The 24,073-nt window shown below is 41.5% G+C and overlaps 1 protein-coding gene across 3 annotated transcripts in view; it reads left to right on the top strand.

Annotated features, from left to right (window-relative positions):
- The window catches only part of LOC126237197 (phosphatidylinositol 4-kinase beta), a 268,062-nt gene extending 259,558 nt beyond the window's left edge, over nucleotides 1-8,504 (top strand). For all 3 annotated transcript variants that reach the window (XM_049947077.1, XM_049947076.1, XM_049947078.1), the window contains exons 10-12: nucleotides 302-520; nucleotides 4,684-4,931; nucleotides 5,962-8,504. In XM_049947077.1, coding sequence (XP_049803034.1) covers nucleotides 302-520; nucleotides 4,684-4,931; nucleotides 5,962-6,146 — 652 coding nt within the window. In that variant the 3' untranslated portion in view covers nucleotides 6,147-8,504. The remainder of the gene's footprint in view (nucleotides 1-301; nucleotides 521-4,683; nucleotides 4,932-5,961) is intronic.
- Nucleotides 8,505-24,073: the final 15,569 nt, after the last annotated feature.

The following is a 24,073-nucleotide window of genomic DNA, read 5'->3' as shown; positions in this document are numbered from 1 at the left end:
GAGTGCTAGTTCTGCAAGGTTCGCAGGAGAGCTGTAAAGTTTGGAAGGTAGGAGACGAGATACTGGCAGAAGTAAAGCTGTGAGTACCGGGCTTGAGTCGTGCTTCGGTAGCTCAGATGGTAGAGCACTTGCCCGCGAAAGGCAAAGGTCCCGAGTTCAAGTCTCGGTCGGGCACACAGTTTTAATCTGCCAGGAAGTTTCATATCAGCGCACACTCCGCTGCAGAGTGAAAATCTCATTCTGGATGCTTACCCATTATTTAGTTAAGTGACTTGCTCATCTTTCATTTTTGTTTTTCCAGGATTCTGTGTTTGTCTAATGACAGTGGGCTCATAGAAACTATACCAAACACAGTTTCATTACATCAGATCAAAAAGCACTGTCAACTTTCACTTCTTGAGTATTTTATTCGAGAGTACGGACCTCAAAATTCTGAAGCATTCCTCACTGCTCGTCAGAATTTTGTTGAGAGCTGTGCTGCTTACTGCCTCGTCTGCTACTTGATACAAGTCAAAGACAGGTAAGATTAGTGTGTTGAAATGTATGTATGTGCATCTTAAGCATGTTAGCCTGCATAGATGAATATGGCTTTGCCTAACAGTCTTAGGGTGATTTGCAGCCCTATAAATTGTTAATGTGTCAGATCAGAGTGCTGATTTCCATTTTGCATATAAATCTCATTCCCTTTGTTCCGTCTCCTTGCACATCTTTACAACAGTGTCATATACTTGTAATTAATTTTCTGTGAATGCTTCTTTTGCTACGTGTTCGGTCTGCTCTTTGCTAAGTCCAACAGCATTATACAGTGACCTGAATGTTATGGAATCTTTTCCTTATTGTTGTAGGTATTTAATGACACATGGCAATTTCAATCCTTTCTGGTTCCTTTCCTGCCAATATTCTTTCACCTTTTTACTATGACTTTGTTTTCTTTCTCCAAACTGTTTCACTCTTTTTCTCTTAGTTGGTGTTATCTTGGAATCTTTCCAACTGTAAAACTACTATTTTGGAAACAATTTGTGTGCTCTGCAGTTTCAGCTTTGCACGGTGTAATTGAATAATCTATTAAATTTCATGCATGCAGACTCCATCTCTTCTACCAATATTTCAGCAGCATATTGTCCAACCATCCTCAGAGAGAATCTTGAGAACTATCTCTTTACTCATTCAGAGGGAGACCAGAAGATGCAGCTGAAATGTTAAACAGAAGAGATGGAATTTGCGCAGCTCATGCACAACGGTTACTGGACTATTTTTTATGCTTCTTCTTTCATGTCATATGTTTTTTAATTATTTTAAATTCTCATATCCAAATTGTATCTTTCTGTTGTGCTTCGGTATCTGTTTCAATAGCCTGTTATCATAATTCTTTATGAAATCCCAAAAATGTAAGCTTTCACACAAAGTCGTCCTCCTAAAACAGAAAACACACACACACACACACACACACACACACACTCACTCACTCACTCACTCACTCTCTCTCTACTGTCTTCGAGTGCTAGGACCCGACAGCAGACCGCAACTGCATGTGATGAGAGCGGCAACCTGCTTGACTGGTGGGTGGTGAGGGAGGAGGAGGCATGGGGTGGGGGTGGGGAAACAGACAGTGATAGTACTGTTGGGATGGGGGAAGATGCTGTGCTGCCTGTGGGAGTTTGCAGGGACATAGTGGGCTGCTAAGTCAAGAGTTCGGGGAGCTGTGCTGGAGAGGGCGGGCAGGGGGAGATATGAGAAGTAGAGAAGGGAAAAAGCCTTGTCGATGCATCAGTGGTGTATAAAGCATACACAGTGCTGGAGTGGCAGGAGAGAAGGGAATAGGTAGGTGGAGGGAAAGGAGACTAGCAAAGGTTGAGGCCAGGGGAGTTACGGGAATGAAGAATATGTTGTTCATGGACCATCTAGAGGAATCCTTTCTAACCATCCAGAATACCAAACCCTTCATCTGATTCAGATTCATTGACATCCTCTTCATGATTTGGACCAAGGGAGAGGACACCCTACCCCCATTCCTCCAGAAGCTCAACACAGTCCACCTAGTTCTCCCCACGATTCACCTAGTTCTCCTCAATCCAGCAAGCTAGCTTCCTTGATGTTGACCACCTCCTCAAGGAAGGCCACATCAGTACCTCTGCCCACGTCAAACACACCAATAACCAACAATACCTCCACTTTGACAGTTGCCACCTATTCCATACCAAGAAGTCCATTCCAAACAGCCTAGCCACCCAAAGTTGTTGCTTCTTTAGGGTAGCAGTCCATCCCCAAATATGCCAAAGGTCTCACTAAGGGCTTCACAGACCAAAATTACACTCCCAACTTGGTCCAGAAATAGATCTCCCATGCCTTGTCTCTTCAGTCACCTACCAACTCCTTCATACCCACTGTTTGGCCACAAAGGAGCATTCCTCCATTAACTCAGTACCAACTAGGACTGGGGAAACTCAATGACATCGTCCCCATTACCACCCCCTCTCCCTCCCGCAACTACAGTGGTATTCCACTGTCTACTGAACCTACACAATATCCTTTTCCATCCTTATTCCATCCCTATTCCCAAACTGAGCGAGGTGGCGCAGTGGTAGCACACTGGACTCGCATTCGGGAGGACGACGGTTCAATCCCGTCTCCAGCCATCCTGATTTAGGTTTTCCGTGATTTCTCTAAATCATTTCAGGCAAATGCCGGGATGGTTCCTTTGAAAGGGCACGGCCGATTTCCTTCCCTAACCCGAGCTTGCACTCCGTCTCTAATGACCTCGTTGTTGACGGGACGTTAAACACTAACAACCACCACCACCACCACCACCACCACCACCACCACCACCACCACCTATTCCCAACCTCTTGCCTCATGGCTCATATCCTAGCAATAGACATAAGTGCAAGGACTTGTCCAATACAGCCACCCACTACCACCCACTCCTGTCCTGTCACAGGCATCTCCTCACCCATCAAAGGCAGTGCTACCTGTGAAAGCTGGTATGTGATGTACAAACTAAGTTGCAACCACTGTGCCACTTTCTGTGTGGGTATGACCACTAATGCGCTGACTGTCCGTATGAATGGCGAATGGTAAACTGTGGCCAAGAGACAGCTGGACCACTCTTGTGGAACTCTCCCTACAGCATATCCTTCCTTCCCAAACCTGCCCAGGCCTCAACTTTAGTTAGTCCCTATCCTCCACATACTTGTTCCCTTCCCTGCTCCCACTCCAACATTACACATGCCTTATATCCCACTGATGCATCTACAAGTCTTTTTCTCCCCTTCTCAACATCTCTCCTCTCTTTTTCCTCCTACCCCTTCAACCCCCCCCCTTCCAAACCACCCCTCCTCAGCACATACTCCTGACTCTGTCTGAAGATCCTGCATCAGCCACAATTAATCGGGATCCTCTTCCTGTCGGCTGATGACTGGTGCTATTCATGACGTTTTCCCCCGCCTTAGAAAAGTTCACTTTCTTTTAAAGAAATTAGCAACTTCGCTATTGTGGGATATTCTTTCCTTTATAGTACCCTTACATGTGCCAACAAATTGCATTGGATTGGAAAGAATCAATACCTGTAACAGGACGAGGCTGCTTTTTTTTTTCTTTCCCGGAGTACTTAAAAACACACTGTTTCTCCCACAGGGGCTTTCTTCTGCACTGTTTACTTCACTGTTGTGTAAGTCTTGAAGTAGCACCCCTTTCCTTATAACTGTTCTTTCACTGAGTCCTACAGTCTTCGAGGTACACTCTGAAACTTTATCGGCATGAATCGACGCAGGCCCAGGAACAGAAACAAATTCTTTTCTGTGGTCGTAAAACTCGTGCGTCCTCTGTAGCAATTCCAAAGCCTGACTATTTAATGGCACTCCATAGCGCAACGGATTGTCGCATGGTGAACGACATCATTTTGGTGACATTGTTTAACAAACAAAAACTGCAGTCGAGGTGGTAACACAACATAACAGCAGGCGTTCGCGCACTAACATACAATGTTTACACGGAAGCCAGCAACGTGGTAGCGTTGATGCCGGAACCGACTTTTGTTTGGTGCTGTTGATGTGGCGCCTCCCATTCCTCACTTGTTTGTTAGTTATTCTACCAACTCTACGGCACTTGGGGAGTGGCCTTGAAGTGACGTGTTTCAGCAGCCTATTACTAGAAATTTTGACCAGGAATATTATGTCCACTTTCATATTTTTGAAGTCTCCATGTTTATGATAGCTTGAAAGAATTAAAATATATTTGTTTCATTTCCATAGTTCTAAACATATGTAGAATAACATACCTGTCCCAAAAACTGGGATTTCTATAGTATGTTGTCACTGCAGTGAACCGGTAAAATGGGGTAATTTTTAAATATGCTTGTTTAGATGCACCACGTCTTGCAAGTTTTTGTAAAAAGAAAGCTTGCAAGCTGTAACTGTGATTTAGTTACTACGAAATTACATTGATTGCAAATATAGTTTCTTAACATACATCAGGTTTAATAGCACATTTATGTGATACTTGCTAGTAATATAGTAACAAAGTAGCAGTTGTGTTTGGAATTAGCGGATGAAACATTTTAAGTCAGTCTTCAGTAAATGGCATTGTACTATCATTACATAGGTTTGCTAGTCCTTAGTTTGTTAAGTGTAATTGCAATTCTCATTTTTGTTGATTATTGGTACACAAAGAATGATTATTTTGCAGGCACAATGGCAATATCCTCCTGAATAACGAAGGTCGTCTTATACACATCGATTTTGGCTTCATGTTGTCAACTTCACCAAGAAACCTTGGGTTTGAGATGTCCCCATTTAAGCTCACTCAAGAGTTTGTGGATGTGATGGGAGAAGAAGACATGTTTAATTATTTTAAGTTTTTGATCCTGCAGGGTTTAGTAGCTGCAAGAAAGCATATGGACAAAATAGTCAGTCTTGTGGAGGTTATGTGCTCAGGTAAGTTGCTTCTAAAACATATAAATCATTAACGAGCAGAAAAATTGCATTGTTGTTACTGAGTATGAAATTCCCCCACCCCCTCCCTCCTTGGAAAGTGCACAATAAATTGAAAATATAACGCAATGTGTGTTTGGCTTTTATTGACTGATTACTCTCTTTAGTTATGTAAAAAGGAACAAAAATGCTCAAAACTTCATCAGTAAAATCAGAAAGTACCTGATAGAACTTTTCAATTTGTAGTATGAGGAAAAAAATGATGGTAACAATTGATGTGGAAAACAGTCATCCAAACTATATACGTAACTTTTAGAGTGACAATTTGGGCACAAAACAAATTTAAATGTGACAGTAACCATTGCAACAAAGTTAAACCAAAAGTGGGAAACAGAGAATAGAGAAACAACTGGTAGATGCAGACTCTATGATAACAATAATGATGTTATAAGACTGTCTCACCGTTGTTCGAAGTTTTTGATAGTTTTGGAGAGAAACAAAGGCATATTAAAAGAAATTGACTGAGTGGGGCAGTTTACTCAGACAGCAGTTTGAATACAATGTGAATATTAAGTATTGTTGTTGGCAGAGTAATAATGAAACACATTGGAAGGGCAGGTTGTTGTTAGAGCATAGAATGGCAGTCGTTAGTGGGGACAGTTGTGGGATAGCAGTTTATGTACTTCATTTTTCGTGAGAGCTGTCACTGTACTGCTACAGAAAAGATTTCCTAACAATCTGTATTCGATGTTAACAAGTTTCTCTTCTTCAGAAACAATTTTCTTGCTATTACCAATCTACATTTTATATCTTCTCTACCTCGGCCATCATAAGTTATTTTACTACCAAAATAGCAAAATTCATCTACAATTTTTAATATCTCATTTCCTAATATAAGTCCCTCAGCATCACTAGGTTTAACATGACCACATTACATTACCATTGTTTTGCTTTTGTTAATACATTAACAGTATCACTAATTAATTGCTAAAGGTGTAATAATTGTATACTGTATGTCTTAATTCCCTTTTAGATTCCCAGCTACCATGTTTGAAGTCTGGTGCAGTTACAGTACAAAACTTAAAGAAGCGCTTCCACATGAGCATGACAGAAGAGCAGCTACAAGTGCTTGTAAACAATCTTGTTGAATCAAGCATCCATTCTCTCAGCACTAAGCTGTATGATGGCTTCCAATATTTCACCAATGGGATCTTGTGAAGTGCTGTGTTTGTGTAAAGTATTGTTCGCAAAAGTTAATTGAAATTCTTGTTGTTTGCTGTAAGACATTTGTTCCTCGCATGTGAAAAAGTTGATTATTAAATTCAGTTTTAAAACGTTCAGACAGTTTATTAATTTACTGCTGTTTGTATGTTGTGTAAATAAAAATTGTAAAAAATATTTTTGTTCATAAGGAGGATGTGGCTGCAGATGTGTGGACTTGCTTGACTTTACCATGTAAAGTGTTACTGTGCACATTTGCTAGGTAATTCTGGCAAATTATAACTGAAAGGGTACTTTATAGCAACCCTGAATTCAAGAAAAGTCTGGTAATACTGGACTGAACAACCTTATTGATCAATATGTTGTTTGTGGTATTATGAACACAATATTTACTGAAGTTGCAAGAAAAGTAAAATGCTTCCCATATTTTATAATTGTTTTCTGATGTGATATTAGTATAATAATAAAAAAATGATTACATCAGTGAGGTGTGTGCCTCATTCTGTAATAAAATATTAACACTATAAAGTCAGGAGCAGTGGCTACTTTTCTTAGACATGGTTGATGATGTTTGGAAATTCTGATTTACAAATGTATTTTGTCCTGTTACTGAAGTCATAAATTATTACTGTGTACTCAAATTTCAGGTGAAAGTATTTGGTGTCAGATATTTTTTGTCTTCTGCTGAGAAATGCAAGCAGAAATAAACCATTCCTGGCAATACACAGGCTTAACTTAACCATATTTTAATCATTATACATATTAAGATTTAATGCTGAAAAATTTTTATGGCTCTGTGTCTTTTCATATGAATAAATGAAATACTGATTGTCTGACTATGCAGATTTCCAAATTGCAAAGAATTAACATCAGCATATTGTTAAATACTAATGAAGCTACCCAAAAAAAAGAATCCATTTTAATGTTCTGGAGCTCAACATTTCAGTCATAAAAATAAGTTTTGTGTGTGTGTGTGTGTGTGTGTGTGTGTGTGTGTGTGTGTGTGTAAGGGTGCATGTTGGCAAAAATGTTAATCCTTTTTAAAAAGAGAAACCAGCAGTACTTTTGTTTAAAACCATTTTAGCCAATCAGTGGAATTTTAGAAGTTTGTCAGATACTCAGCAATCAGAAATAACTTCTTCATTCTAGCTTATATTTTTTAAATTCTATGTTATGTATGAGATTTAGTAATTGAATTTCTTTTCAAATTAAAATGATATATTACTTCAAAGGAAAAACTTAATTTTTTTTAATATTCAGTAATTGACTGTAATATTGCCTTGCCATTAGTTAAAAATGTACCTTATAATTTTTTATCTAAAAATATGTGGATAATGCAGCAACATTGAAGAAATTCATCTTACTTCCATTGTATGATTTAATTAAAATATTATTGTTTGTAATAAAATTTTGTACCTTTAAGTTAGTTACCAGAATTGATCTGAACCAACCTAAGGTATAATTTTGTTGGGGTTGTAGTTAGTAATAATTATTTCTTCCATTTGCATTTAAGAGTGGAACTTTATTAAATTTAAGTACAACCACATAAGTCAACGTGTCATACAGTGGTGTAGGGCACACATTTATTTTACAGTATTTCATAAAATGTAACTGTAATCCTCTCCACATTACAAATTAATCCTGTTGCGTGCAGCTCTCATATTATACAAGTTTTCATTCATTCCATAAAGTGTATCACTCTTCATTTCACATTATATGCATTAAAACTATACATACATTTAAGACTGAAACACTATGTGAAATAAAATACTGATTGCATGATCTTATTTTAGTGTAACAATACTGTGTTACGGCAATTTGTTTTGTGTGTTTCATTAGTGTTCTGTTAATTGAGGTCAGTAGTACTTCAGTTTATATTTATATTCTTCTGTGGTCTTTGTATAGGTGAACTGTGTCTTATGTATTTGTGTCAGTGTTATTTTGTTTCACATTTGTAAAAAAAAGTTTGCTATTTAAATATGTTTACACACACTGACCCCACAGTTTTTAATGTGGGTCGTGCCTATTTAGGTGCTGGGAAGAAAATGTCAAGTTTTCTTGCTGCTGTAATTAGTGTATGTCAGATGTACTTCAAAATGTAATGAATTTTGAGCTGTGTGACTGTTAAGAAAAGGAAACTCTTCTCATCAACTTATGTAAATAGATGTATCAAGCTCATGAAGAAGAGGCAGATTTCTTTCTTAACATCATATCAGATTGTTGACTTTATTTAATTCCCGTAATAGTAATATTCACTATGTAACCGTGTAATGTTTGATATTAAAGATCATGTATATTGCTGTCATTCCATTTGTATTTTATGAAATAAATTTATAAACTCATGTCACAGCTTGATTTATTTGTTGTGTTCTTGTAATTTATATAGAAAAATTGTCCATTTGAGAAACATTGGAAGTGGAGAAAAAGGATAGTTACATTTGGAAGACCTTAAATAAACCATTAGAGAGAGGAACACTTGAAAGTCCATCAAGCAGATAAAATACCCATTGAAACAGTGTATCACCTAATCTTGTGTGTCTTAGTGGGCAAGTTTAATGCTATGAATTTAAGTTTTTTTTATCCCAGGTTACTCAGTTTATTTTTCAGTTAATAATTTTTTTCTGTATGTAAAAAATGAAAAGTCTTGCTGTGGGTTGGATTTCAGAGTAAACTTTCAATACCCTAGTAACTGACAGTCACTCAGTTCACAGGATGATGCTTAGTAAAGTACTGTGCTGTCAAAACAAACTTTGGTGTGGTGACAGCTTTACTTAATGCTAACACTTCCTCTCTGCACTTATAAAAATTAAGCTAAAATGCCAGGAATCATAAAAATTGATGTAAGACAAAAAATTTCTTTCTCATTTGATAACTAATAATGTTTGCAGACATTTATTCTATGTAGTGGAATAATATGATTGAATATTTGAAACATTGTTATTGTTCAAAAACTTGCAAGATGTTGGCTTTTATGAAAAATACAAGGTGAACTGATATGTATCTGGAATCACTGATTTATTTTAGTACTTATATGTATCGCTAAAATAAAATAATCCAACATAACAGTGCAGCCATATATTTAGAAAACATCTTACTTTTTCCTGTTGAAATACTATCAGCCGTTAGGCAACCCACAGTATTGTCACAGAAGAGCATGGTCACTGGGCGCACACAACACGTGCCAATTCATCAACAGATTTTCATTAAAAATACATATATTTTGACAACAGATCCCCATAATTAACTTTTTCTGTCTCCAAGATCTTGTAAGCATGTACATGCAGGACTAGACTCTCTTGGCCTATTTGTGTGTGTTGAATGAATTGTTCAGCCTGGGTACTCTTGTCATATTTCCACATTTTGTCTTAACCTTTTGAGCACTATGGTAGCTGCATGTTGTGGCATGAGTCTGTTGTCAACATTTTCCCTAATAGTTCAGTGGAGTGATATGGTATTTCACAACCTCCATTTGGGTTGGCCCTCACTAAGTTAATAATATGCATTTATAGTAACGATCTCTTGTTTCAGTTTGCAGATTATTACAGAAACACTTTTGTAATGAAATAGAGAGGTAGTATGTTCTCTGCCCCTATTGATTTTGTGTACTCAAGGACACATTACAGTTAACAAACTTCTTTTTTTAGTATTATCTTTTTTTCCCCCTTGTTATCAACTGATTAATTATGCAGTAGTCTGTCAGCATTGAGTGTACTACTATTTTGACACCCATTTCATTGCCAATATAACGTAAGTCGACATAAACTGAACCTTTCTCTTCTCTTTTACTTTGTTTTCAGTATACTGACCCTATTTTCTTGGACAGTACCCCACTTGCATCCCAGTCATGCTCACCACAACTCAAAAATTTGCAAGACTTGGTCCGTTGTGCAGTTTACCATACAAGTAATGCAAAATGTCACAACATCAGTTGTTTAGTAAGCCCTTTCTTGTGATAAATTTTTGAATCATACACACTATAATCTAATATTTCCTCAACCTATTTTCTCCAATTTCACTGGAAGTTCACGTAAAGGCAATGAAAACTAGGATATAAGCCATCTGGCAACCTCATAATACCATTAATTTTATTCCAGTTGTACTCATTTTAGAAGGAATATATTGTTTGGAAAATAATTTACTTCTGAACAGAAACAGACTTAAGTCTGCAAATTGGGGGAAAAACATATTCCAGAAGCTATGGCAAATTAAAAGCGGCTCTTGTTTTGAAAAGTTAGTTTCCAACTGGAGGCAAGGCACTGTCAGTAAGTTTTATGCATCAAAACTCAGTCTCTCTACATCACTTCTCCCGGGTTCGATGATGTTAAATGTTCTCTTTGGATAAAGTTAATCATAAGTGGTTTCGCCTTATAGAATAGGACGTTGTTCAATCAAGTACTATAAAAATTATTGCTTTGTCATACAATAAAATACAGAAAAGAAAGAGACAGCAAAAATGCAAGTCTTTGCATCCTTGCACAAACTAGGAATTCCTTATTAAGTTCACAGGCATTTCCTCCATTCTTCTCATCGACACAATGGTGTTCAGTCCAAACACTGATTACATGCAGCCCTCCATGCTAGTCCACCCTGTACAAATCTCTTCATCCCTGCATAAACATATTCATTTGTAATCAAACCTTGGTCTACCCCTAGAATTTTTACACTCAACAGTTACTTCCTTTACCAAATCAACTGTTCCTTGATATCTACTCTTTAGTAAGTCAAATGATGCCATAACTCTTTCCTCTCTGGCCTGATTCATTATCGCTTCACTAGATACTCAATCTACCATCTAATCTTTAGCATTCTCTTATAGCACTATGTTTCAGAAGCTTCTGTTTTCTTCTATGTATGGTTTATTAGCCAAGTTTCACTTGCATACAGACAAATAATTTTGTAGTGTTTAAATTTATATGTGATGTTAACACATTACTCTTTTTCAGAAAATAATATATAACAAGATAAAATTAACTTCATCACCAAGATAACACAGTACACATGTGCTTCATTGTTTTGGGGGAGGTCAATTTCATTTGAGTCTGACAACAATTCAGAAACAATGCTTCTTCCTGTGTCAAAAAGTAGCTATGAGGTTGTGATTAAGTCCCCTCTGAGGTGACAAAAGTCATGGGATTCCTCCTAATATCATGGCAGACCCTCTGCCAAGTCACTGGAAGTCCGCTGCGGAAGTATTGAACCATGCTGCCTCTATAACCATCCATAATAGTTTTTTGTTTTGTTTTGCTTTAGGGCGCAAAAGACAACTGGGGTCATAAGCACTCAAGTCAGAACTAGAGAACACGAACACAGAGAGGAGTTAAACCCAAGTTGGATCATAAATGGTTAAAAAAAGGGTAGTCCACCAGGAAGTGGTGAAGTTAAAATCTTGGCGGAATATGTACAAAGAGGTGGGGTAGCGCCACTTAGCAAATGACGATGGCTAAAGAGGCACTGCCCAATATGCAGCCGAGTTAAAATAATCTCCTCCCAGCAGTAGGGCTGACAGGAGATCATCCAAGGCACTGGAAGAGGCTTCATAAGCCAGAGCTTATTCCCATGAAGGGAAGACCATTGGCGATGCCAAAGGGACACACCTCCTGACAGACGGCAAAGCAGAGATCATCAGAGGGAATACAGGTACTCCCGGGCTGAGGTAAGAGGACTGCAGACTTGGAAGCAGTGCCAGTAGCCTTTTTTCCTGGCAGCCCAACATGACCAGGAACCAGCAGAAACATGACACTGGCTCCACCAAGGGTGAGCAAGTGACAGTTTCCCTGGACCATCTGAATAAGGGATGGGCAGTGTACAGTGCACATAGACTTTGAAGGGCACTGAGTGAGTCTGAGCAGATGACACAATTGAAAAGCCTGTGTCACTGGATGTACTCCGTGGCCTGATGCAGGGCAAAGAGCATGGCTGTAAATACTGAGGAGTGTGCTGGAAGCCAATATTGAGTGCCAATGACAAAGGCACACCCGACACCACAGTCAGTCCGAGAGCCATCAGTGTATACAAAAGTACTGTTGCGAAATTCCATGCAAAGGTCATGAAACTAAAGGCGATAGACCGAGGCTGGAGTAGTGTCCTTAGGAAGCGAACGAAGGCCAAGGTTAACATGGGCCGCTTCACGAAGCCAAGGTGGTGAAGGGTTCACACCCACCGGGAAAGTCGCTGGTAGTGTGAAGTTAAGGCACCGTAAGAAGGGCCGAAAGCCCCATACTCGTGATCAAAGGAATCATCAAAGAAGGAGGCATAGGAGGGGTGCCCACACATGCAGACAAACGGCATGAAAACCTGCTGAGGAGAAAGTCATGGCAGTAAGACAGTGGTAGTTCAGCAGCTTCATCATGCAGACTCAACCAGGCTAGTGCAGAAGGCACCTGTGGCTAAACAGAGGCCATGATGGTGGACAGTGTTGAGATGGCATAAGAGGGATGGGTGTGCAGATGCATAAAGAAAACACCCCAGTTGAGTTTCGAACGGACAAGGGACTGGTACAAATGGAGGAGGGTGGTTTGATCGGCACACCAGGAAGTTCCATTGAGGATATGTAGGGCACTGAGGGACCACATACAGTGGGCTGCCAGGTAAGATGCATGGGAGGACCAAGAGAGTTTCCTATCGAGCATGAGCTCCAGGAGTTTCATAGTTTCAACGAACAGAAGGGCAATAGGCCCAAGATGGAGAGATGGTGGGAGAAAACATTGGCGCCACCAGAAATTCATACAGACAGTTTTGTCAGTGGTGAAGTGAAAGTAAAGACAAACAAGACAGCACTGAAGACACCATCCATTGAGACATGTCTATGGAGAACTGCAATAGATGGCAAAATCATCAACAAAAAGGGAGCCGGAGATGCCAGCGGGAGACAGGCCATTATAGGCTTAATGGCGATACCAAAGAGGACGACACTCAGGACAGAATCCTGAGGCACACTATTTTCCTGGATAAAAGTGTCCAACAAGGCAGAAACCACGAGCACTTAGAAAACTCGGTCTTGTAAAAATGCCCAAAGAAAACAGATCAGGTGCCCACAGAAGCCCCACATACAAAGAGTACGGAGGATACCAGTTCTCCAGCAGGTGTTTTAGGCCTTCTCCAAATCGAAAAACATAGCCACAGTCTGGGATTTCTGCAGAAAACCATTCATGACATGGGTGGACAAAGTAACAAGATGGTCAACTGCACAATGCCACATTCGAAATCCACACCGTGCATTTGTTAGTAAATGGTGAGACTCAAGCCACCACACCAGCCAGGCATGAATCATATGTCCGTAAGAGAGATGGGGCAATAGCTAGAAGGAAGGATTTTGTCCTTACCGGGCTTAGGTATGGGTACGATGGTGGTTTCATGCCAGCGTCCAGGAAATGTGCCCTCTGCTCAGATTCAGTTGTATCTGTTAAGCAGAAAGTGCTTGCCCACAGGAGAAAGGTGCTGCAAAATCCGAATGTGGATGGCATCTGACACTGGGGCAGAGGATCGGGATGAACTGAGGGCATGATCTAGCTCCTTCATAGTAAAGCCGGCTTTGTAGCACTCATGATTCGGAGAAGAGAAGGGTATCACCCAAGCCGCCTCAGCTCGTTTCTGATGGAAGAAGGCAGGGTGATAGTAGGAATAGCTCGAAACTTCAGCAAAATGGTGGCCAAAGGTGTAGATAGCAATACGGTCCACGATTACATCGTCAGCCCGGAAACTGGGGAATCGATCTTGGTTCCAGAGAGCCGTTGGAGGTTGGCCCACACAACAGAGGAAGGTGTGGAATTGTTAAAGAACTATAATGAAATCCAGCTAGCTCTTTTGCTATCCTGAAGAACATGCCAACACTTAGCATGCATCTGTTTATAATACATGCACTTTGCCTGTGTAAGGTGGCGGTTAAAAACGTGGAGAGCATGTCTCCGTGTGCGAATTGTGGCACGGCATGCCTCAGTCCACCGAGGGACTGTGACATGACGTGGTAAAGAGGAAGTGCAGGGGATGGAATGTTCTGCAGCAGTAAGGATAACGTTTGTGAGATATTCCACCTGGTCATCACAACTGGGGAAATCTCGTTCTTCGAAGGTCGCCAGGGAGGAGTAAGGCAGCCAGTCAGCCTTAGGAAGCTGCCATTTAGGTGTGCACATGGATGGGGTAGGAGTCAGCAAATGGATAGCACACAAAATCGTCGCTCGAGTAGGTGTCAGGAAGAATGGACCACTCTAGACGAGGTGCAAGCTGGGCAGTGCACAAGGAGAGGTCCAAATGGGAATAGGTGTGCGAAGAGTCGCAAAGGAAATTGGGTGCTCCATTGTTAAGGCAGAAGAGGTTAAGTTGGTTCCTGGTCAGCCAAGAGGGCACCTCTCTGACAGGTCCAGGGAGAATCCCAAAGGGAACGATGCATATTAAAGTCACAGAGTGGCAAAAAGGGGTGGGGGCAGCTGCCCAAAAAGTTGAAGTAAGTCTGCCCTGGTGATAGCGAATGATGGAGGGACATATATGGTACAGAGGAAAAAAGTCAGATGCGGAAGGCAAAGGCGAACTGCAACAGCTTGTAGACTGGTAGTCAGTCAGGCAGGGAGGTGGGTTGCATATGAATGTCATCCCGTATGAGCAGCATGATGCCCCCATGGGGTGGAAAGCTGACCTCAGGGGGAAAATCAAAATGAATCAGTAAGAAATGTGAAAGCTCAAAGAGGACATGAGGGCGCAATTTTGTTTCCTGAAGGCAGAATACAAGGGAATTCTGTGACGCTAAAAGCAGCCGTAAATCCTCTTTGTGGGACTGAAGGCTGCAAACATTCTATTGGAGGAAAGTCATGATGATGAAGAGATGTAGGGGTGTCACCTCGGCAGCTGCCGAATGACAGATAGGGAAGAGGCACTACTACAAGATACAGAAGCAGGAGGATTCTACTCCATGGGGTCCACAGAAGCATCAGCTTGCTTGTGCGGTCGGTCTGTGGAGTCCAATACTGAAAAACGGTTGATGGTGCGCACCAGCAACATGGAGGCTGGCCAGGATAAGGTACCACATGGCGACACCATCGAAGAGGATCTTCGAGATGGTGAAGGAGAAGATCATTTGTCTTTGGTGGATTTCTTTGAGCCTTTCCGGTTAGATGAAGACTCGGGTGTTGTTTGGCTGGAGGGACGGAGGAAGTTTTCAAGAGAGTACTTCTGTTCCTTCCGGCCTACCGGTTGTGTAGCTGGTGGCTTTGCCCCTTCAGGTGAGGGTTTAACAGCTTGTTGCATAGTTGGACGGGGGGAAGGCGATGTTACCTTGACACTGGGCAATTTCAGAGCCTCAGAGCTGAATTGGAGGTCGCATGTCTGCATGGCCATGTCCTTCATGGAGTGAGGGGTAGCAAGAACAAAACTATAGGTACCAAACACGAGACCACAGGGTTTACGACTAGCCAGTACCTTGTGAGCAGCTGCATAAGGCACCTTTTCCTTTACCCGGATCTCTTGAACAGCTTGCTCACCAAGATACACTGGACAATACTGAAGGAGACGGCATGGCCGCCATTGCAGTTGTTACAGTGGGGAGAAGGCGGTAGACACTTGCCCTCGTGTGCATCCCTACCACAGGTGACACATGTGGCTGGGCGTCGACAAGACGTTCTAGTATGACTGAAACTGCTGGTAGCAGCGCATAGGGTTCGGAATTTACGGCCAGACAGTGATAAGTTCATAGCCTGCTTTGAGCATGGAAGGAAGCACCACTCCGTCAAAGGTGATAAAGAGAGTGCGGGTGGGCACTACGGAGTAATCTACCTTTTTCATTACATGATGGACAGCAATGACACCCCGATCAGAGAGGCAAGATTGGATTTTGGCCTTGGTTGGACTGTTGAGCAGCCTGGTGTAAATTACACCACAGGAAGAATTCAAAGTTCTATGGGCCTCGACACGAACAGTGTAATGATGGAGAAGCGAGGCAGCAAACAGTTGTTGTGCTTGAGAATCAGAAGTAGTCTCCAAAAGCAAAGTGCCATTCCATGAACAAGACCAAGATTTCACAGGGCCAGCAATTGCATCTACACCTTTCTGAATAATAAATGGATTTACCGTGGCGAAGGGCTGACCATCTTCAGTATGTGAGACCGTGAGGAACTGTGGTGCAGCAGGAAGGGCCTTTGAATTGTTAGCCTCATTATATTTATGTTTTGTAGATGTTGAGGGGGAAGATTATCGACTCCTCGCAAGGAATTCCCCCACGATTGCAAGCGTCTCCGATGGCACGCTCCTTCCAATTCAGGGCCCCCTACACAAGCGGGCACAACCACCTTAGGTGATTGTTCACACCTCCTGAACACCTGACAGAAGGACCAATCGGCAATTTGGGAAGGTTACAGCTCAGGAAATCACCCCTCCCTGGGCCTGGCCTGTACCAGGGAGTACGTGCGAACCCTACCTGTCAACCCAGGGCTGAGAATTATGCGTTACCCAGTCACCTGTTATGCATCAGATGTGTGAGCCGGCCTTCAATAGGGCACAGGGAGGAAGAAGAAAAAAAGAGGATCCTCAAATGCCGAAGTGGAGGAACAAGAGGAGAAGGGAAACAAAGGAAGGAAGAGGGAGCAAAACCCAAAGCTGAGACTGTTTGCTTGTCAGCGACAGGATTGTTGCGTGGTCGGTGTGTTGAACCTGGGACTCCAGATGGCCGAGCTGAAGCCGGGACCCACCGCGCCATATTTTGCCAGGAGGCCGAGCAAGTTCAAGAGCGTCAAGGGGCAGTGCAGAGTGATACAGTGGTATTCAGTAGCATGTCTTTATTCAGCTAATTTACAGTACTCGATGGGTGCAGCGTAGTGTCGGTGTGCCGCCCGCAGTGCTGTCCCGCGAGTCCAGCTGGCTCAGCAACTCCTGTTATGCCGACACAGCTGCTGCTGTCATCAAGACCACTCTGCTGTAAGTCAGCCACACTCTCCCTGGTCGCCACCCGCCGATGCATCGCGTCTTGCGCCATGCTGCTGCCCGTGATTCCGGAGACTGCTGCAGCCCTGGTCCTCGCAGCCCTCCGTCCCGTTTGGTCTGCTCTGCCCGCCCATGTGACGAAGGTGGGTGCACTGGTCACCCACTGCTCCCAGAACAGGACCGGTCTTGAACCCACACCCTCCTGGATGCTGTGCCACAACTTGCTGCTAGCGGTGCTTGCCAGATGGCAACACCCGCCGTCGTCTCTGGTACTGCTGCAGCATTGCCACACCCGGACCCTGGTATGCCAGGTGGAAAGTGAAGATGGCCCATAGATTAAAGTGGAACCAAGACCCTCCTGGACCCGCTGCAAACTGCTGTCACTGCCCTCTTTCAGGCAGACCATGTGATCTCCAAGTTCCAGGCTATCGTTCTGTCCCGCCCCGCTGTTGTGTCCCCAGAGGCGGAATATAGCCCGAACAATTACATAGAAATAAAGTACAAGTTTATGTAGAATACTTATACCATTGCTGCCAGACTGGCCCCTATAAGCATAGACCAGCACAGGGCCATCCCAACGTTCGACTGACCTGGCACACACTGTCAAGCTAAAATTGCCCTCTATTTACATTGGTTTCTCCCTCGCTTCTGACATACTGTCAGAGAGAGAGACAGAAACTATGGCAGGGATAAATTCCCACACATCAGCCATTTACAAATCGACACTCCTGGCTCTGGCCTAGTGCCCCGCCTCATACATTGCAATAACTTAAAGCAACGCTGCAGTTTCCTGCCTCGTTGTTGCTACACTCAAAAAAATCATGCATGCAATACTGCCATGGCAGATCCACACCTGCGAGTGCCAAGTTTACCTTGCCTGGCCTGCTGGCTTTTGTCTGTTACCACACTCTGCCAGCGGCCCCAGATTTCATTGCCCAACAGTGTCTTCATTGAATTTTGATAAAATTTCCCTTTCCCTCAACTAGGATTGACACTAGCGCAGCAGAATGCAGAACATTCCCAATAATATCCCAAACGTTCCCCAAGGGAGGGGAAAAAGAATAGCAAGAGGATAGCCACGCAGCACTGAAGGGAAAAAATGCTGCAAAGGCTGGGGCCCCATGGTAGCACGAACCTGCCAAAGAGTGGCAAGCCCCCTCGGGGGTGCATAATAGTTAAAGTGTTCCTGTTGCAGGTTTTGTTCACAATCTGACCTCTCTATTATGTCCCATAAATGTTCAATGGGATTCAAGTTGGGCAATCTGAGTGGTCAGATCATTTGCTCAAATTGCCAAGAATGTTCTTCAACCAATCATGAACCATTGTGACCCAGTGACATGGCGCATTGTCATCCATAAAAATTCCTTTGTTTAGGAACATGAAGCCCATGAATGGTTGCAAATGCTCTCTGAAGCACCCAAACAGAACCATTTGTAGTCAATGATCAGTTCAGTTGGATCAGAGGACCCAGTCCATTCCATGTAAACATAGCCCACACCGTTATGTAGCCGCCACCAGCTTGCACAGTGCCTTGTTGACATGTTGGGTCCATGGCTTCATGGGCACTGCACCTCACTCAAACCCTAATGTCAGCTCTTACCATCTGAAATCTGGACTCATCTGACCAGGCCACGGTCTTCCAGTTGTCTAGGGTCCAAGCAATATGGTCACAAGCTCAGGAGAGATGCAGCTGGCGATGTTACGCTGCATGCAAAGGCACTCATATTGGTCGTCTGCTGCCATAGCCCATTAGCACCAAATTTTGCCGCACTGTCTTAATGGATACATTCATTGCACATGCCACATTGATTTCTGCAGATATTTCACGCAGTGTTGCTTGTCTGTTAGCACTGACAATCGTTAAGTGAAGGCCGTAGGCCACCACATTGTCTGTGGTGAGAGGTAAGGCCTGAAATGTGGCATTCTCGGCACACACTTTACACTGTGGATCGTGGAATATTGAATTCCTCAATGATTTCTGAAATGGATTACCCCATGCGTCTAGCTCCAACTACCATTCTGCATTCAAAGTCTATTAATTCCTGTCGTGCAGCCATAATCATGTCAGAAACCTTTTCACATGAATCACCTGAGTACAAATGACAGCTCTGCCAATGCACTGTCATTTTATGCCTTATTGACATGATACAACCGCCATCTGTATATGTGTGTATCGCCATCCCATGACTTTTGTCACGTCAGTGTATATATAAGAAACTATCACTTTTATTAAATATATTCAACAACTGCTCAGACATACAGTCCTTCAAGCCCTCTTGAAAATTGCATGCACATGTTTTGTTTCCCCAAAACACTGCAGAATATCAACAGAATACAAAATGTTCTACTGCAATCTACGATCTATCCAAAAAATTCTCATTGGTCACCAACATGTAGCACATAGTCACCCTATGCTGCCTGTGTATGAAGTGAAGCTATTCTTGGTCATTACTTTGGAGGTCATGTGGTCAGGCCATACTATTGTTTGTTAGTCATATGATGTATCACAAGTAAGGGAAGGCTATCTTTGACCCACCTTATGGTTAACTTCTTCTTTGCTTAGAAACCCAGTTCTAAGCAAAGAAGGGAAAGCAGAAAGGTGGAGGGAGTATATAGAGGGTCTATACAAGGGCGATGTACTTGAGGACAATATTATTCAAATCGAAGAGGATGTAGATGAAGATGAAATGGGAGATACGATACTGCGTGAAGAGTTTGACAGAGCACTGAAAGACCTGAGTCGAAACAAGGCCCCGGGAGTAGACATCATTCCATTAGAACTACTGACGGCCTTGGGAGAGCCAGTCCTGACAAAACTCTACCATCTGGTGAGCAAGATGTATGAGACAGGCGAAGTACCCTCAGACTTCAAGAAGAATATAATAATTCCAATCCCAAAGAAAGCAGGTGTTGACAGATGCGAAAATTACTGAACTATCAGTTTAATAATTCACAGCTGCAAAATACTAACGCGAATTCTTTACAGACGAATGGAAAAACTGGTAGAAGCCGACCTCGGGGAAGATCAGTTTGGATTCCGTAAAAATATTGGAACACGTGAGGCAATACTGACCCTATAACGTATCTTAGAAGAAAGATTAAGGAAAGGCAAACCTATGTTTCTATCATTTGTAGACTTGGAGAAAGCTTTTGACAATGTTGACTGGAATACTCTCTTTCAAATTCTGAAGGTGGCAAGGTTAAATTCAGGGAGTGAAAGGCTATTTACAATTTGTACAGAAACCAGATGGCAGTTATAAGAGTCGAGGGGCACGAAAGGGAAGCAGTGGTTGGGAAGGGAGTCAGACGGGGTTCTAGCCTATCCCCAATGTTATTTAATCTGTATATTGAGCAAGCAGTAAAGGAAACAAAAGAAAAATTCGGAGTAGGTATTAAAATCCATGGAGAAGAAATAAAAACCTTGAGGTTCGCCGATGACATTGTAATTCTGTCAGAGGCAGCAAAGGACTTGGAAGAGCAGTTGAACAGAATGGACAGTGTCTTGAAAGGCGGATATAAGATGAACATCAACAAAAGCAAAACGAGGATAATGGAATGTAGTTGAATTAAGTCGGGTGATGCTGAGGGAATTAGATTAGGAAATGAGACACTTAAAGTAGTAAAAGGAGTTTTGCTATTTGGGGAGCAAAATAACAGATAATGGTCGAAGTAGAGGAGATATAAAATGTAGACTGGCAATGGCAAGGAAAGTGTTTCTGAAGAAGAGAAATTTGTTAACATCAAGTATTGATTTAAGTGTCAGGAAGTCGTTACTGAAAGTATTTGTATGGAGTGTAGCCATGTATGGAAGTGAAACATGGACAATACATATTTTAGACAAGAAGAGAATAGAAGCTTTCGAAATGTGGTGCTACAGAAGAATGTTAAAGATTAGATGGGTAGATCACATAACTACTGATGAAGTATTGAACAGAATTGTGGAGAAGAGGAGTTTGTGGCACAACTTGACAAAAACAAGGGACCGGTTAGTAGGACATGTTCTGAGGCATTAAGGAATCACAAATTTAGCATTGGAGGGCAGCGTGGAGGGTAAAAATCGTAGAAGGAGACCAAGAGATGAATACACTAAGCAGATTCAGAAGGATGTAGGTTGCAGTAAGTACTGGGAGATGAAGAAGCTTGCGCAGGATAGGGTAGCATGGAGAGCTGCATCAAACCAGTCTTAGGACTGAAGACCACAACAACAACAACATGATTAACTTGTGATGAGAGAAGTCTGTCTTTGGTTCATCATATAATGGATCATGTGATGAGAATGCGCTATCACGAGTCCATCATATGATGAGTCTTGTGAAGTTAGCTACCACTGGTCAATACTATTACAGGTGCCTGGTGAGAGCATGTTATCATTGGCCTTTCATATGTCAGGTCATACAGTAGGCACACTATTCATGGTGTATCATAAGACTGGTTATGTGATGAGATCAGATTATCAACAGCCTACAGTTTGACAGATTATGTGCTGAGGACACTTTAAAAGTGGTTCAACATATGACAGGTCACAGGATGATGTTACGTTAACATTACATAGTCACTTGATGGTTTTTGTGATGAAAGAGTTAATATGTCTTGTGAGTGTCCTGCATAAAGTCAAGTCTACTATTATGTGTTGTATGGAAGTTTCTTCCTGCTTCTCTTCTGCTTGCTAGATATAACCCATAATTATATCTACACATTTACTCTGAAAGCACAGTGAAGATACTTTCCATTGTACCACGTATTAAAAGATTTTTTCTATTCCTTTCTTGTACGGAGCGCAGGGAGAATAATTGCTTAAACGTGCCTATGTGCTTTGCACTTAATGTAAGCTTGTCTTCATTGTTCGTACAGCAGCTGTGCATAGAGGTTTTTAGTGTATTCTTAAATTCCTCACTTAATATGGATTCTTGAAACTTTGTAAACTTGTCATTCACAGGATACTTGCTGTCTATCTTTAAGAATCTGCTTGTTCAAGTTTTCAAACATTTTGACAATCTTTGTAGATGTTCAATATCTACTTGCAACATTCTGCTACAAAATATTTAAATATATTGACAGAAAATAGCTAATTTTGTTCTTGATTTCTAAGTGGTTTTTGAAGCATTTCACAAATAACTGGTACTGTTCATAGCAGAACGCTGCTTATTGTAGGGGTGATTACTGATGATCTTGCCTCACTTCAGTTCATTCCAAATAGATTGATCTCACATGAAGGAACTAGCTGAAGCACTTAATTAAGGACATAGTAAACATCTGACTCGGGTTTCATCTTCAATTGTATAGTATACAAGGTCTGTTCAAAAAATTCTCGAGCTTTTTGCACAACATTTTTCTATGTTTATCTTTTACTTATTGTGCATGGTCTCCTTCAAAATACAAATACTGTCCTCAACAATTAATACACCGCTCCCAATGCCATTTCCACTTGCGGAAGCAGTCTGAAATGCCTCTTGCTGGATCGCACGAACTGCCGCCTGGGAATTTTCTTTTATCTCATCAGCATGACTTTGACGTTTGGTCCAACTTGACGTGCTTTTTCTGGTCTTGGAGAACCTTTCCTGACTGACTGTGAAGATTGAAATGTGGTCTCAACATCATAACCGTAGACCTAAGTCACATCACCAGTTATAATTCTCTTAAGGATTATCTTGTTCTCATTTGTGAGATTCAAAAGCTCTTCACAGATTAAGAGGCAAAGGTCTTTCTGGTCTTGACTCATGAGCCGTGGGACTAACTTGGTGGCAATAAGATGCATTCCAAGATGCTGTGTCAGGATTTCATGACATGATCCAACTGAAATGTTACATTCTTCTGCAATCTCTCAGTCAGTCAGTTTTCAATTGGCACACACAGTTTCGTTGATATTCCTGACATCAGCATCCTTGGTAGACATCAAAGAGCATCCTGAATGAGGGTCATCTTTAACTTGCGTCTGGACATTTTTAAACCATGTGAACCATTTGTAACACAGAGTTCGGCTTAAGCGCTCATCACCATAGGCTTCCTACATTGTTTGGTGTGTCTATGTAAAGATTTTCTTGAGTTTCACACTAAATTTAAAGTAGATGGATTGCTCCTCTAACTCTGCATCTCAAAATTCCCAAACTGTGTGACACAAAATTCTACTCAATTCAACACTGAACAATAACTAACAGACATACAACAATGTAACTTCTGGCAGATACACTTAAAACACAGGCTTGTGCAAGGATGCCAACCGCATTTCACTCCAACACACCCTCAGTGCAAAATTACGAATGTTCTGGAATGTTTTGAACAGACCTCTTAAGTCATGCAAAATGCATTGACATCGAGAAACTTTTGCAACCGAGTCTACGTAACACAGAGTTCGCACCTAACTTCAGACTGCCTGATTTGTTCCAACACCAGTCTATAAATCAAATACAACAACCATCATATTACGTAACATGGTTACTTGTGAATAATTAAAATTATAATTTAAAATTATGATTCTACAAATTTCCTGGTACAGAAATGTACTTTACAAAAAATGGAGATATGTTTTTCACAATAAGTAAGCTTTTGCTCAAAAGGCCTTCTTCTGAATTAGACAGCATACACACATACATCCAAGCAAATGTGCGCACACAGATCGATGAACACTGTCTCTGGCTACTGAGGCCAGACTGCTTGAATGTTTGCACGTATGTTAGAATTTGGAAGGCCTTTTGGCCGAAAGCTTTCTTGTTTAAAGGTTTTTGTTGTGCCTATGTGTGGTTCAACATCTCTGCTACAAAGTGAGTAACAGCCTATCCTTTTCATAATATTGTCATTTTTTCTCATAAACAGAGTCTCTATTAAATGTTTGTTCCTATATGAAATTTTATCAAATGTGCTTCATAAACAATTAATTTCATAAAACATTAATTTATTTTCAATTATAAAATTACTTTTGATGCTAAAATATACAATGAATTCATATCTAGTAACTGACACAATGTAACAGCTGTCTCAAAAATAAATAATTTGGGAACAAGATCTCAGGAAATGATGTCAAA

This window comes from Schistocerca nitens, chromosome 2 (assembly GCF_023898315.1).
Source record: "Schistocerca nitens isolate TAMUIC-IGC-003100 chromosome 2, iqSchNite1.1, whole genome shotgun sequence".
Lineage (NCBI taxonomy): Eukaryota > Metazoa > Arthropoda > Insecta > Orthoptera > Acrididae > Schistocerca > Schistocerca nitens.
The sequence above is the reverse complement of the archived record's forward strand: the minus strand, read 5'-3'. Positions and strand labels throughout refer to the sequence as shown.